Source organism: Myxine glutinosa, chromosome 5 (assembly GCF_964187855.1).
Source record: "Myxine glutinosa chromosome 5, kmMyxGlut1.1, whole genome shotgun sequence".
Taxonomy (NCBI): domain Eukaryota; kingdom Metazoa; phylum Chordata; class Myxini; order Myxiniformes; family Myxinidae; genus Myxine; species Myxine glutinosa.
This window is the reverse complement of record NC_136265.1, coordinates 49,831,986-49,848,023: the sequence shown is the minus strand read 5'-3', so window position 1 is coordinate 49,848,023 and position 16,038 is coordinate 49,831,986. Positions and strand designations below refer to the sequence as shown.

The following is a 16,038-nucleotide window of genomic DNA, read 5'->3' as shown; positions in this document are numbered from 1 at the left end:
GGTCAGAGGTCAAAACAAGAAAATACTTTTAATTTGACATTTGAGATTGGGTCATAACTGGTGGAACCTTTTGCCCTCTTTCAAGTTTGCTTTATGTGGGAAGCATGGGGACACTCGTCCCTCCACTCGGGCTTTGCCCCAACCGACATGGTCGGGAGTTTGCAGTACGAGCAGGTGCCTGTTCGGCGAGCTGAGACAGATCTCCAATTCTTTAATTGTGCGGAGACACAACCGTTTTTCTCAGTTACTTTACAAATATTTTCAGTTTCTTTCAGAAGCTTAGTCAGCCATTTCAAGTAACAATCATTATTCCAGACACATTTTATTTCGTCCCGACCTGGGGTTTACAAAGAGTACTCGAGCTATCCATGAACAAATTCCAAATCCCTGCCCTAACTTCCTGTGTAGGAGTGGCGACCAACCAGGATTGTAGCCTCGTCACTGTTTCAGCACCACCAACAGCTCTGCATAGGGCATGATACAAATTGATACATGATGATGGAATCAGTGGCAAAATAGACTTTCACTGATCGGTTTCCACAGAACACAAGTCAGAATTTTAATTTATATAACCAGTGCTGCTTTGAGAACATTTATAATCCTTGAGCTATCATATCTGATATCTGTCATTCGACCAATCAGTGTTGAGAATGATAGAGATGTCATTGGTGGAGTTGGAGTATCACTGGGTGAGGTGGTGTCTTCCCTCCAGGCTTCAAGACAGCTGTTCACCACCATCTCAAAGCCTGGTGTTGGCTTAACGGTTAAGGTGGCTGGCTTGAGATATTAGGGTCCTGAGTTTGAGGCCTTGTCATGCCGCTGAAATAAGACCAGGTGGGTTGATTCAGTCTGTCATCCTTCCGATGTTGGCAAAATGAGTACCAGTTTGCTGGTAATGGGGGGAATTGCATTAGCAGCATAGCCATGCCCCCAGTTAATGATGCAGCCAAGCAGCCACATGCTGCATATGAACCACCACCATCTCAGATCATTCCCAACCAAAACCATGATCTTTTCTGCCCCCATTAACCCTCCCCAAGTCCACCTCTTTCCAAGGTTCCAGTTTTTCCTTCTTGAGAGTTTGTGGCTGTATCCATTTTGTCCACTCCATGTATCCTCCCCTAGTATCCCCCACTCTTCCTGCCCATCCATTATTAGCCCCTGTTGGAGTTAGAAACGGGGGCTTATGGATTTGGTCTCGTCCGTCCGTGCATCCTCACCATATCTCGGAGATGCATGGTTCGATTCTGTTCAAACTTGAAAAATCAGAGTAGATGATGGCATGCACGAGCACCTCACTTTATTTTGCGATCTGATCAAAGATGGCCGACTGGTAGACTGGCGGCCATTTTAGTTGTAAAAAACCTGATATTAACCACGTCCTCAACCATATCTCAGACATGCATTTACCGACCTTGTTCAAATCTGGCACACTGGTAATGAAAGATGGGTTACGTTTGCGCGCCATTTTCCTTTGAGAACAGATCCAAGATGGCCGAATGGTGGCCTCTTTGTTACTTAAAAGTGTCCCCATTCATTTCTTGGACATGCATGGACCGATTTTCTTCGAACTTGGCACAAAGACAATAAATGAGTATCCATATATAGAAGATTTTGTTTTGTCATCCGACCAAAGATGGCTGACTGACGGCCTTTATCTCCGTACAGCAAAATTACTAAAACCATGGCAGGGGTTATGACATTTTGTCTTTTTCTTCTTGTTTCTCCAAATCTACCTTTATTTTGCTCTGGTTAGGGTTAGCCCTGCTATTAGGTTTAGGGTTAGCCCTGCTATTAGGTGTAGCCCTGCTATTAGGATTAGGGTTATGGTTGTTAGGTTTAAGGTTAACCCTGCTGTTAGGTGTAGCCCTGCTATAAGGGTTAGGGTTAGGGTTAGCCCTGCTATTAGGGTTAGGGTTATGGTTGTTCGGGTTAGGGTTAGCCCTGCTGTTAGGTGTAGCCCTGCTATTAGGTGTAGCCCTGCTATTAGGTGTAGCCCTGCTATTAGGATTAGGGTTATGGTTGTTAGGTTTAAGGTTAACCCTGCTGTTAGGTGTAGCCCTGCTATAAGGGTTAGGGTTAGGGTTAGCCCTGCTATTTGGGTTAGGGTTACGGTTGTTCGGGTTAGGGTTAGCCCTGCTGTTAGGTGTAGCCCTGCTATTAGGATTAGGGTTAGCCCTGCTATAAGGGTTAGGGTTAGGGTTAGCCCTGCTATTAGGGTTAGGGTTATGGTTGTTCGGGTTAGGGTTAGCCCTGCTATTAGGGTTAGTGTTGTTAGGGTTAGCCCTGCTCTTTCTTAGAGTTAGGTATTGGGTTTGGGTTAACCCTGCTGTTGCTATGTTTTCCCCTACTCTTTCTAATGTTCATTTTGTTTTGTTATGTTCTGATCCGTTCTGTGTTCTAGCTCATCACAAAACAAACCGAGTGCTTTTCAGCGATGCCAGCAGCAGATGGCACTGCTTCCTATATACATGGCAACGTCCCATTCTATCAACCGATTTCCTCTGGGCAGCAACAATGAAGGGCTTCATGTTCTCTGTGGAGCGAAAAAATAACAAACATGCTGGTGAGTGCACTCAACAGCAGCTTTATTAAACGATCCTGGTTTATCACGAGGGCCGCGAGTACATGATCAATATGTCATCCTAAATAAGCCATATAAATACAGTAATATGACTGTGGCTTGTTTCACACCATCACAACAGGATGCTGGGTGCCTCTGTGTTCTACCTGTGCAGGTGATAAGATATACAACACCAGATGGGCAGGTCCTCAGGTCTCACACCTTAAGACGTAATTATTATTAATAATAATGATATTCATCTTGGATCAAGACACAGAAACACTCGATGTACATCCTCAGAAACCTTGGCTGCAGGACGAGCCTTAAGTTTGTCCTGTGAGTTGCTGCAAACACCTTTGGCTTTTAGACCTAACTGATGTTACGATGTGGTTTAACCCCCACACTCTCCAAACACCTTCAGACTGCCAGAGATGGTAACGAATGATTGGCCCACCATAACGGAACGACGGTTGATGGTCTCGATTGAAAGGTCTGTTTCTGTTCTTCCGCCAGTTGGATCTCGAGAGATTACATACAAGGAAGAATAGATGCAGAAAAAAAGAACATTTCTCCTATTTAATCTTGGTTGGGCCATCCACTCCAACAAAGTTGTCTTAAATTACCAAACCTTAAAAAAAGCCTTTGTCCATAAATTGGGAAAGCTTTTTCATAGGTCGTTTCACCTTATTTGTGGAATTAAATAATAATAATAAAAAATCAAGTGTCGGTTACATTCAGGAGCGACGTTCTAGTACAGAAGTTTTAGTTACTTTAATCTTGCGGCTTGAATATGTACTTTGAATTTTCGATACAATGCGGACAAATGACTATGTTGTGGTTCTCATCGGATTCCGATTGGCGGCGAAAAATCTAGTGCAATAGGCTGTGGAATCTGTTCCCACCAAAAATGGAACCCTCGGGGCCATCTTTATTACGTATGCACAAAGAGGAAGAAGAGGAAATAAAAAGGAATCGAATGGGGCAGGATAGGGTAAAGAGATTCAGGGAGTGTGGACGGAAAGAAGGCTAGGTTGTTGTTGTTGTATAGCCCCAGACTGTTCTCTCTAACAAGCTTGTGGCACGGAGACAGCTGATTGATGTCGCAGGAGCCACCCAGAGATCCCCCACATCCAGGATGGTGTACCCCCAGCTTCACGAGGTCAGAGCCACAGCAGAGAGAGAGACAGATACAGAGAGAGAGACAGAGAGAGAGAGACAGAGAGAGAGAGACAGAGAGAGACAGACACAGACAGAGAGAGACAGAGAGAGACAGAGACAGAGAGAGAGAGACAAAGTGAGACAGAGAGAGACAGACAGAGACAGAGAGAGAGAGAGACAGAGAGAGACAGAGAGAGACAGAGAGACAGAGAGAGACAGAGACAGAGAGAGACAGAGAGAGACAGAGAGAGAGAGAGAGAGACAAAGACAGAGAGAGACAAAGACAGAGACAGAGACAGAGACAGAGAGAGAGAGAGAGAGAGACAAAGACAGAGAGAGACAGACAGACAGACAGAGAGACAAAGAGAGACAGAGAGAGAGAGAGAGAGAGAGAGAGAGAGAGAGAGAGAGAGAGAGAGAGAGAGAGACAGAGGGACAGAGAGAGAGAGAGAGAGAGAGACAGAGACAGAGAGAGAGAGGGAGAGAGAAAGAGAAAGAAAGAAAGACAAGAGGGAAAGGGGCGGTCCATGGGGACCGATCGGTCTGACAAATCCGGGTAGCAGGGGAAAATGAGGAAGATTTGGCGCCCGATTTGCGTTGGGGGGTAAACCACCATGAAGAGGCATCCCCGATAGTTGTCGAAGGGTAGGTGATATGGGACTTTGTGAACAGAAGGGGCGGAGTCAAAATTATTTCATCTTTGTGCATGCAATATATAGATGCTCCTCTTGAAGTCCTTTCTTGGAAAGGTTTGTGTTATGAAAATGATTTATTATTATTAATATTCTCCTTGAAAATGCAGTCTCTCGTTTTGTTGATTTTTTTTGTAAGTGCTCCTAATTCCCATAAAGTCTGGATACACTTGTCTAGGACTTGTTTATGTAAACTTTATCAAACATATTAATTGCACATTGCCCCTTTTGGATGGTTTCCCACCGTTATCTTTTGGACATTAATCACTCGCTTCTCCTTCGGACATATTTCTCCATCTCATTTTTCCTGCATTCCTCAAAATTTGAGTTATCTTTGTCTTTTAGGATTGATTTCCTATTTCCATCTCACCCAACTTCCCCTGAACGACTTTGTCTTGCTCAATCGACCCCAGAAAGCCCCCCTCTCGACTCACCTCCCCAAAAAAGAAACACCTGCTACGTCAAGTGCAATTCCATAATCAGGATGTCATGAGTAAACACGTCACACGTGATTATAGTACAATTCTCCTGTGCCAGTAGGATTAGGGACAAGGAGGAATTCTGGTGATAGGAGTGAAAAGGTTGTGGGAGTGAAGGAAGTACATGAAAAGGATTGGAAAATTGCGGTTGGTGTAAATTTGAGGTTGGAGGATGGAGGAGCAGCATTTAACACTGATAGATGAAAACAGGAACCATCCACAAATCCTTTTCAATATCCCTATCCCAATACTAGAGATCTGATAGGATAGGATGTCCACTCGGCATGTCAATGGAAAACCAAGCTTGGCCTGTTGGATTAGGCCTCACCATACAGCAAGGCCTGATGATCACTCGATGATGAGGCAGTGTGGGAGGTAGCGTGCCAGGTAAGGAAAAAGGTCTGGAGTGGCTCCAGGACAGTTGGTAAGCTCCAACTCTTCAAGGTCTCTCATTTGGACAAGACCTGAAAGACCAGCTGTTGAAAGCAGGGGACAGCCTGTCCAGATATCAGGAAGAGGGTATGGAGGGGCAAGAACAGATTCACGTAATGAATTAATATTATATATCAATTTTTTTTTAGCAGTTTGCAAAAGTAAAAAAGAAAAGAAAACCTGAATCATTGGGAATGAAGACAATACAAACTAGAATGGCACTCTGTAGAGCGCATACCTCCGCCAGGCTGAACAGTTTACATTTTGTATCCCATGGATAGGCCGAATATGCATCCGGACCTCCAAAATCTAATCGGCATTTTATTGTCACCAACCTAACTCATCCACCAAGTTTTGGCATAACTCGTCCAAAACTTTTTGAAATATCGTGATGTGTGTGTGTATATATATATATATATATATATATATATATATATATATATATATATATATATATATATATATATATATATATATATATATATATATATATATATATATATATATATATATATATATAAAAATAAAATATATCGTTTATGGGCCCTTCTCTCAATTTAGAAGAATTTAGCTCAGGTGCAGCTAATTTCCTTTGATCATCCTTGAGATGTCTACACCTTGATTGGAGTCCACCTCTGGCCAATTCAATTGATTGGACATGATTTAGAAAGACACACACCTTTCCATACAAGGTTCCACAATTAACAGTGCATGTCAGAGCAGAATCTTTACCATGAAGTGTTACGTGATCTTCCCCAAACCCCAGTCACAGTGTACCTCCGAGCCCCGAGAGGAGTCACGGCAGAAAGATGTGTTATTTTGTGTGTCAAAGATCAATGGTGAAACCACACCAATTGTTACCAACAAAAAAGTATTGTATTAAGGTCACACAAGAATAACAGTGCAATAACAATATTAATCAATTGTACAACCAATATATCATTCCTATGATGGTACCATCAGTTTCGTACAATATAACTCACTGTGCTCCAAGTGAGCGAAAGGAACATTCCCAATGTCTCTGTCCCAGCTTCGAACCAAAGTCGATCCACGCTCCAGTGATCGTCAGAATGATGTTGTATCGAGACTAGAATCCCGCTCGGTTGACAGTCACACTGCCAAAGATGGGGAAAAATGCCCTCAAGAGGCGGCTGGGAAATCACACCTTCGGGTATGGACGTTCAACGGCTCCCAATCGGCGAACCGTAAATTCACTCAAAATCCACGTTACACACACACACACCAGGTTAATGTCTGGATGCGGTGAAATAGTTGAAGCGAGCTGAAAAACCTGGAGCGATGCGAAAATCCAGCGCGAGGCAAAATGGCCAACGGTCCGTTTTCGAGACGTAACGGCACTCCAATGATTCTCTTCGGAATCAACCGCAAAACCTGTCACGCAGGTTTATCTGTCACAGCGATAACAACTCTGTCGCAGGAATCCCTTTCCCAGGAAACCCCAAAGTTCACTCATGACCCTCGTTCGCCAGCGTTTGCTCAAAACCTCAACGCAGCTCGGCTCCTTCTCCGACCTCACTCGCTCCGTCTCCTTTTCCTCCTCTTCTTCCTCCTTTTCTTCATCCGGTTCCCGATCCGGTTTCCGGTTTCTTTTTAAAACATTAATTTTTTTACCTTTTGAAAATAGTTATCCCCAATTCACTTAGACAATAACAATAATAGTACATGCCACCAAAAATGTTTACAGTGGATGAGAACCACAACAACGGAAGTGACGAATCTGTAACAGAAGTCCAAGGAACTATCCGTAGAACTCCATGACAGAACTGTGAGGAGGCATAGATCTGGGGAAGAGTATAAAACAATTTATAGAGTGTTTAAAGTTCCCAAAAGCACAGTGAGCTCCATCTTTAGGAAATATAAAGAATATGGAGCTACCCAGACTCTTCCTTCAACTGGCCGCCCGACCAAACTGAGCAACCGGGCAAGAAGGACCTTGGTCAGGGAGGTGACAAAGAACCCAATGACCACTCCGACAGAACTATGGAGTTCCTCAACGAAGATGGGAGAGCCTGCCGGAAGGACAACAGTCTCTGCAGCACTTCACAACTTTAAGCTTTATCAGAGAGTGGCCAGACGGAAGCCACTCCTGAGAAAAAGGCACATGACAGCACACTTGGAGTTTGCAAAAACGCATGTGAAAGACTCAGAGCATGAGGGAAACAATTCTGTGGTCTGATGAGATGAAAATTGAATGATTTCGCCTGAATACAAAGCACAACATCTGGAGGAAACCGAGCACAGCCCATCACCCATCACCCATCTAAAACAATCACCCGAAGTATGGTGACGGCAACATCATGCTATGGGGATGCTTTTCAGTGGCAGGGACTGGGGGACTTGTAAGGGAACTCTCCGATTTTTGCTGCGAACCGCAAGAGCAGAATTAGTCTCAGGCATATACATACATATTGTCGTGTTCCTTCCGGTTAAAATCTTTCCAAGGAACGGATAGCCGAACAAAGCTGTTACTCCGAAGCGTTCAGTTCAATATGTGGCAAAGTTAATACACGCCCGGGGAGGGGGGGGGGGGGGGGGGGGGAAGGGGAGAGCGAGGAGGAGGAGGATGCTGAAGAGCACTTACCTGCACAGATCCCACCAGCAGTCCCCTCTCCAAACCTTTCAATAAATAAACTCAAACAAAAACGGATTTAGGATGTTCATAAAGAAACAGGTTTATTAAAATAAATGCCGGTAACAAAGAAACGCACGATAAATTAAATTCCTAAATGGGACGTCCCCACAAACACTTGAAAACAGACGAAAGGGAAGGATAATTGAAAAGAATGTACGTGTGTGCACTTAACTCTGATCACTGGTGGGGTCTCGTCAGGGGTCGTCAAAATCATCCGGGGCGTTGGTGGGAACCGCTCGCTCGTTGGGGGGAACCACTCGCTCCCATGCTGCTCGGCCACCGTACACCTTCGTTCACTAGGCCGTGCCTGCTGGCGCGCAACAGGCTTTCCACGTGAATCGAATGGGCCGCGTGCAGCTCACTCCTCCAGCCGTGCCTGTCTTTGTCATCTTTTGTGGGAAATTGCAGCCCTCGGTCCTCAGCTCTGCCTCTACCTCTGCACATCTACCAGTGGTGTCTCCGAACACGGCCGGTCCAATCGCTTCCTTGAGCCCGTGGAGCAAGCACAACCATTCTCTTTAGTGTCCAGAACGAGAAGAGCAAGAGCAAGAATGAACGTCGACACATGACTGTCCACTATCGCATCCAGAATCAAGAGAGATAGATCCCGACTGCACGCGATCAAGACCAGAAGCAGAGAGCCAAAAATGTCTGCCAGCGCGTTCCTTTATCGTTACGGCTCTGACGTCATTTGCCCTTCCTTCACCAATCAGCGAGTCCCTTCTTACTCGTCCTTCCATTCAATCAAGAACCCTGGCCAATCACGGCTCCTCGGGGCGTGGCCTCGGCCTGCCCGTCCTGTGCGCTTCCAAAGTCAATGTTTTTAGCGGCAGCGCTCAAATGTCCTGGCTTCCGGTGGTTTTATTATTAATGAGTGAAGTTAATGAGCGATTTTAACTAGTGTCTAATGCGGTGCCATAAGGGACATAGGGATAACTTACAGAGGGAACAACATATGGGATTTAGATCTGGACTCATTGCTGATCACATCAGTCTAGCGTTTTGTCTTGAACCATTCCTGGGTGCTTTTTGAAGTGTGTTTGGCATCATTGTCCTGCTGCAAGACCCATGACCTTCGACAGAGACCCAGTTTTCTGACACTGGGTTGAACATTGTCCTCCAAAAGGTCTTGGTAATCTCCTGATTTCATGATGCCATGCACACATTCAAGGCACCCAGTGCCAGAGGCAGCACAGCAACCCCAAAACATCACTGAACCTCCTCCATGTTTGACTGTAGGGAAGGTGTTCTTTTCTTTGAAGGCTTAATTTTGTTTTCTGTAAACATAGAGATGATGTGCTTTACCAAAAAGCTCTAATTTGGTCTCATCTGTCCACAGGACATTCTGCTAGAAGGATTTTGGCTTGTTCAGGTGTGTTTGGAAAACTCCAGTCAGGCTTTCTTATGTCTCTATCTCAGCAATGGGGTCCTCCTGGGTCTCCTACAGTAGAACCCCTTTTCATTCAGTTGGCGACGGATGGTGTGAGTTGAAACTGTCATGCCTTGTGTATGAAGGTCAGCTTGAATCTGTTTGGCAGTTGATTGAGGTGCTTTCTCTACCATTCGAACAATCCTTCGCTGCAACCTTTGATCAACTTTTCTCTTGTGGCCACGTCCAGGGAGGTTGGCTGCAGTGCCATGGGCCTTAAACTTCCTGATAACATTGCATACAGTGGACACAGGAACATCAAGGTCACTGGAGATGGACTTTTAGCCTTGAGATTGTCCATGCTTGGCTACAATCGTGTATCTGACCTGCTCAGACAATTCTCTGGTTTGCTTTCTTTTGTCCATGCTCATTGCGGTATACACACTGACACAAACAGCAGAATGGCTCCTTTTCTCTTTTCAAACTGGATGAATGAGTGATTTGTATATTGCAGGCACCTCCAACTCACCACAGGTTAGTTCACTTCCAAAGTAAAGGAGAATCACCTGCTTGAAATCTAATTATTTCTAAGAATTTCTAAAGGGTGCCATTAATATTGTCCGAGCCATTTTAGGATTTCTGTGTGGGATAAGCTAAGATTTGGTGATTTTTTTCCAGCTGTTTTTGTTTTGATCCACTGCAAACCAAAGAAATGCATATGTGGGTACCAAAGGATTTTTTTTATTTCAACAATTTTCTGGAAGAAATTGTGCATTATTTGAAAAAAGTGGGAGGGTGCCAATATTTTTGGCCACGACTGTATATATTATGTGTGTTTGTGTGTGTGTGTGTGTGTGTGTGTGTGTGTGTGTGTGTGTGTTACGTATATGCTGGCAGTGTGGCCTTGATGGATGCAAAGTCGCCTCTCAGCTGTCTTTTCTGGGTTTGAATCATGACCCAAATATAAACTGTCGTCCTGGTGTTTCACAGGCTGGATGATTCATCAATGTGTGTGCGGTGCTTCGGATGGATGTTAAACTGGGCGTACCACCTTCCGGCATTAGTTAGTGGATGTCAAAGATCCCACGGTGGCCTTGGGAAGAGTAAGCGACCTATCGCCAGAACCACGGTCAGATTACAAATTCCTGCTCTAACTGAGGCTGGGTAGGCAATGGCAAACCACCCATTATAACCTAACTAGTCCAGGTACTCATTGTCGGAGCTGAGGGCAGGGTCTATTGGGGGTGTTGGCATACCAGACATGAGCTCAACAACCATAAACATAAAATCTGAAAGAACTAGGGGATGCATTACACAAGAAATGGCAAACAGTCCAACTTTCCACCTAATTAAAAAAATGGTACCAGATATGAGAGTAAGGGCCCAGGCTGTGAGTAGAGCATAAGGAGGTGTCCCACAAGATATCGAAAATGGCTGCACACAAAGAATTGTTTGTTCTGCGTTGTCGATGAACAGTGAATATATGCCATTAATTTTTGTCAGATAGTGTATTTACTCCACCTGTGTTTACACACCTGCTAAAGAGAGGATACGCAGGTTCCTCATGCTGTACAGATGTTGAAGTCCAAAGTCCTGCACCTGTGTGGAGAAGCAGAATGGAGGGTCAGCTGTAGAGAGCTTGTTCGGGCCTAGGTTTACAAAACTTAAATTTCATAAAATAAATGCACGTCTGACGAAGTTTATGGCTTTCTGTCAAGAATTTTGAACAACATTGCAGACTAAGCTCTTAAGGGCACATTACACCGGCCGGCATTAGTCGTTGGCATTAAAGATGTCACAGTGTCCTTCGCGAAGAGTAGTCGAGCCATCGCGGGCACCCTAAAAAAATTCAAAAACACTGCTCCAACCCATAGGGGGCCATGCCCCCAGCCACGCCCATAGACAATGCTGCCACCTGCAGTCATGTGCCACACGAGAGGAGAAGAACCAACTTCCTAATCGACGTTCGTTGTCGCGTTAAACTCTGAGAGGAGGCAGCTGGCCTTGTGAAAGACTGTTTTTGGTGTCCTTTCTCTTATCAAAGCTCACTGGTTGCAGTGCCAGATTTCTGCCCACCGGTGGCAGCACCAATGGCTGGTACATCAGATTTGGGGAGCTTATGTCTGTGTCAACTGTAAAAAATAAACATCATTGAGCTTACAGCTCTTAAGCATGCTTGACCGAAAAAGAGTAAAAATACAACTGGAGATCTCAGAGAGTGAAACAGAACATTCCAGAAAGTCAAGTAGGAACTCCAAAACCATGAATGTCAAATCCCAATAGTTAAACTCTCATTCTTTACAAGTTTACAGCATTTGAACATTCTCGATTGGGACCCCACTCAGACTTCAAAAAAGATGAGTGTTCATCTCATGCAATTTGAAGATTATGTTATGACTGAAGCGCATGTGTGTGTGTGTGTGTGTGTTTGGGTTGGAAAAGGCCAACGAAAATGCAGGTTGGGCCCTAACCTGGCAGCACCAGCGCAGGTAAAGTGCTCTCAAAGATGGCATCGTGGAAAGGTAACCAAGGCCAGTGTCCGTGATCCTCACACACCTGCTGGTAAACACCGAGAGTCAGGGACAGTTGCAATGGCAAAAGAGCACATTAGCAAAGCCAGCATCCAAAAAGAGCGCACAGGTCCAGAACCTCAAGGTGCTCAGTGCAGGGTGTAGACGTTACACATATAACATAATATCCTGGGTTTGTGCAGCTGGCAAATCTCTGATGTCGTTCCCATGATCCGAACACCATTATCCATCGTTCTTCAAAAAAAGAGTCTGTGCGGGAGGCTCGTACAGGCCTCCTGGGCATCAGACGTGGAGAAACAGCCCCTTTTCTTCAAGTGCCAGGAGCCAGAATTACCCTCACGCACAGTATGTGACCATGGAAATATAGCACTGTGCTGATATTAATAGATGGTTCTGGGAAAAGCAAGAGGGCAGACTCACCACACTCGACATCGCTTCCTCTTACATTATTTCGAGTAATCACACTGGACAACATCGTATGAGAATTCACATGCTTTTGAAACTACAAGCCTGAAAAGATCTGGCCTTGTAGTATCAAATAGAATTGTGTGGAGGAAGCACATTGATCTTTGAGAAGTCTATTCTAGTATTGATACACGACCCTAGGATAGAATGTTGGATCGCGCCGTCGTACGCAGGTTGTTGCTTCAGTGAGTCTGCTGTCCTTTGGCTGGACGTTAATGTGTGGACCCGTCTGCCAGCATTAGCTATTGGATGTTGAGGATCCCTCAACATCTTGAGGGATTTGAGGTTTAGGTCTTTCGCAAAGGGTAGGTGACTGCCACCGGAACCTTGGACAAATCCCAAATTCCTGTCATACCCAGCATCCTGTGGTTACAGAAACACATAAAGGGGTTTAATAGGCAAAAGGCAATCAGGAAAAAATGTACAAATTATTGCTCCATTTTAAGCCTGCCATCACCCAATGGGCAAACAACACTCAATGGCTGACACCACCCATGGGTGAATTTCTGCAGTGTAAAAGATGCCCTTAAGAGAGTGAATATAGTAACGTTACCTAATCTTACCCTAAGAGACGAGACCCAGTCTTGCCAGAGACTTTTTTTTAATGTTAAAGACTCCAGTTACAGACTGTGGCCAGACCTAACCTCATCGAGGCCAGGCCTAAATTAAACTAAAAAATAACTGAAGAAATAGAGAAGTGATGAGAATGAAAAATCATCAGAGTTTTTGAGGAACTGGAAAACCTGCCTTTTGAAAAGAGACAGGATATAACTGTTGGTGAAAGACATGAGAAGGTAAAGAATTCCAAAACTTAGCAATCGCTGGAAAGAACCAAAGATCCTAACGGCCCACCCTGGAGTGGACAATGGTCACACAATGATCATGTGACGTTGTGACTTGTTGAGTATTTCATGGTCTAGCTCATGGCGGAGGTATACGAGCAGCCAGTTCTTAGAAGCAGAAACCGAAGTAATATCTATAGACATTGGAAAGAGCCAACATTGCGGAGTAAATCAAGCGGGTTGAGTATGGAGGGCAGATTGGGAGAGTTGATAACTCTGATTGCTTTAGACTTGACTCTGTCGAGTAGATATGTCGAGCTATAACCTCCCCAGATATGAGAGCAGTCTCTATTTGAACAGGATATTTGAACAGGATTCCCAGTTTCTTAGAGACAGACTTGGCTATTTGTACAATGTGAGGTTTCCAATATAGATTTGATGTTATAGTAATAATAAGTAAAACTATAGAGTTTTCAAATGAGATGGGAAAGTTGAGAAAGAGTCTTCAGAGAAATAAGAAGATTTTGAGTTTTAGAAGCATTAAACTTAACTTGATTACATTTGCTCCACTGAGAAATCCTGTCCACATTTTTTTATGGAAATCACCCCAAACAAGGCATAAAGCCACTCTAGGTAAGTGGCTAAGGGAATGTTAGAAAAAGATAAGGATAAAGCAAAACAAAATAAAAATAAATACATAAAGAAAAAATAATAAGAAAACATCCAAGACACAGGAAATAGCAGGTCAGGTTAAAAATAACACCCAAAACATCTGGATTAATAGAGGTGGTCGTAATAAAATGAGATGTATAATCCAGCAATAAAAGATGGAGCAGATGTGAAAAATGTAGAGGAATATAATATTCAGTCATCAGCATACGAATGCAGATCTGGGTATTTGTAGAAGAACAAAGATCACCTACGATAAATGGAAGAGTTGTGTGTGTGTGTGAGGCATGTTTTTTTGTGGAGTTATACTGGAGCTTTCTGATGTGGAATGTGATGCACCAAAATGATCGTCATGATATCCTGAGTTGATTAGGCTAATTAACTACAAATAATCGAGAAGACTTCCCATGTTTTAAATGAACGCCATGTTGAGGTGTATACAGGACTGGCGCCAGACTATTTTGCGCCCTAGGCAAGGCCAGCTACTTGCATCCCCTCCCCCCCCCCAATAATTTTTTTTTTGCCAACTTCGATTATTAAAAAGATGTTTTGTAGAAAAAATAAAAGGCAGAAAACTTGAAACTGCTAAATTTATTTTAAATTGCAAGAATAAGTACCGTAAGATGCCAACAGCACCAATATTAAAGGCGCAATATCCATTAATATGGCAGTGGCCCTGTTACCCCACGCTTTGGGGCAAATGGGCTTTCACTTAAAAAATATGACACTACATGTGGTGTGCAATGCAAAATAAAGAAAGCGGTCCCTTTATGAGTGTGTGAATGGAAATTACAGATAAACAAAACAGTTTTTGCTTTGAGCAATAAGTTTTACATATGCAAAATCAAAATTTTTAATAATCAATCTTTGATTATTATCTTTCAACAATACAAAATAAAATATTTTGGCACACATCATTTTGAACTAAAGGGCACTCGGTATAATGCATACCTCAGCCATTGGCAACACAACATTCAAACCTTTTACTTCACACACCTTTAAGTATATATACCATTTAAGGATACTTGGCGGAACCAACCCATCATGTTACCACAATATTTCGCTTACAGTCAGACAGAGAAACAAACAACAAAACAGACAAACAGAGTTAAAAACGTCTCATAAAAGTTTCAATTTCAGACACATCAACATCTCACTTTGCGTGCCTTTTCCTTTGCAAATTTTGTCACAGATTCAACCAGATCAAGTGCTGATGCCTGGGCATTTTCAATTGATATAGTTGCCACGCCAACTAGTCTCTTTTCCAACATTGTAGAGCATATTTTTTTTAAATTTTATTTTATTTTATTTTTTTTGTATACAAGATCGAGGCTCGTGAAAGAGCGAACATTAATCACACAGAAAGACAAACAGACACATAAAACAAATAACATCGGGAGCGGTAGACAAGATGGGGAGAGAGGGGGAAGGACACAAACACAACATTTGAGAGCAGGGACCGAGAGACATGGCGACATCGAGAGATCTGTGGGAGGGAGAGGGCTTTGGGGGGGAGGCATGTGAAGGGGGGGGGGGGGGGTGGGAGAGGTATAAACATATGGACACTGCCAGGATTTCCAGGAAAGAAGTTGGAATTTCAAACAAGGTGGATCTGGGGTGAATTAGTGGGGGTAGAAAAGATCAAGGTTATGGATGGGGGAAGATAAGAGATGGTGGTGAACAGCTGTTTTAAAGACCTGGAGGGAGGAGAGGGATTGAAGGGAGTGTGGGAGTTTGTTCCACAGGCGGGAGAAAAGAGGAATGAAAGAGTGAAGGTGAGCAGAGAGCCGAGATTTCGGCAGTTTAACCATCAGAGGGTTGCTGGCAGATCTTGTGCGACCTGTAGGAATATTTGGGGGACAGAGCACAGAGAGAGCTGGGGGAGCAAGGCCGGAGAGGAGTCGGTAGAAGACAGAAAGACCACCTACCTGCCTGCGGTGAGTGAGTGAAAGGCCCTCAGAGATAGCTTCATCGCGGGAGATTCCAATGATTTTGAAAGCTTTGGATTCAACAGCGTGAAGCCGAGCCAGGTGTGAGGCAGGAGCACCAGCCCATAGGGGAGAACAGTATTCCATTGAGCTGCGGATGAAAGCCTTGTATGTGGTGAGGAGCTCAGGTGTGCCGAGGAAGGACTTCGCACGACGGAGGATGCCCAGTCGGCGACTGGCTTTGGAGGCCAGCTTGGAAATGTGGTTTTCCCAAGAAAGATCATGGCAGATAGTGAGACCCAAAAGCTTGAGCGACA

General features: G+C 44.1%; 1 protein-coding gene across 1 annotated transcript in view; it reads right to left on the bottom strand.

Moving 5' to 3' along the window:
- Positions 1-2,571: 2,571 nt before the first annotated feature.
- Positions 2,572-16,038, bottom strand: part of FBXL16 (F-box and leucine rich repeat protein 16) — a 35,928-nt gene continuing 22,461 nt past the window's right edge. The window contains exons 7-9 of the mRNA XM_068118344.2: positions 11,818-11,902; positions 10,882-10,945; positions 2,572-5,389 (exon numbers count right to left, since the gene is read on the bottom strand). Of these exons, the coding sequence (XP_067974445.2) occupies positions 5,241-5,389; positions 10,882-10,945; positions 11,818-11,902 (298 nt within the window). The 3' untranslated portion in view covers positions 2,572-5,240. The remainder of the gene's footprint in view (positions 5,390-10,881; positions 10,946-11,817; positions 11,903-16,038) is intronic.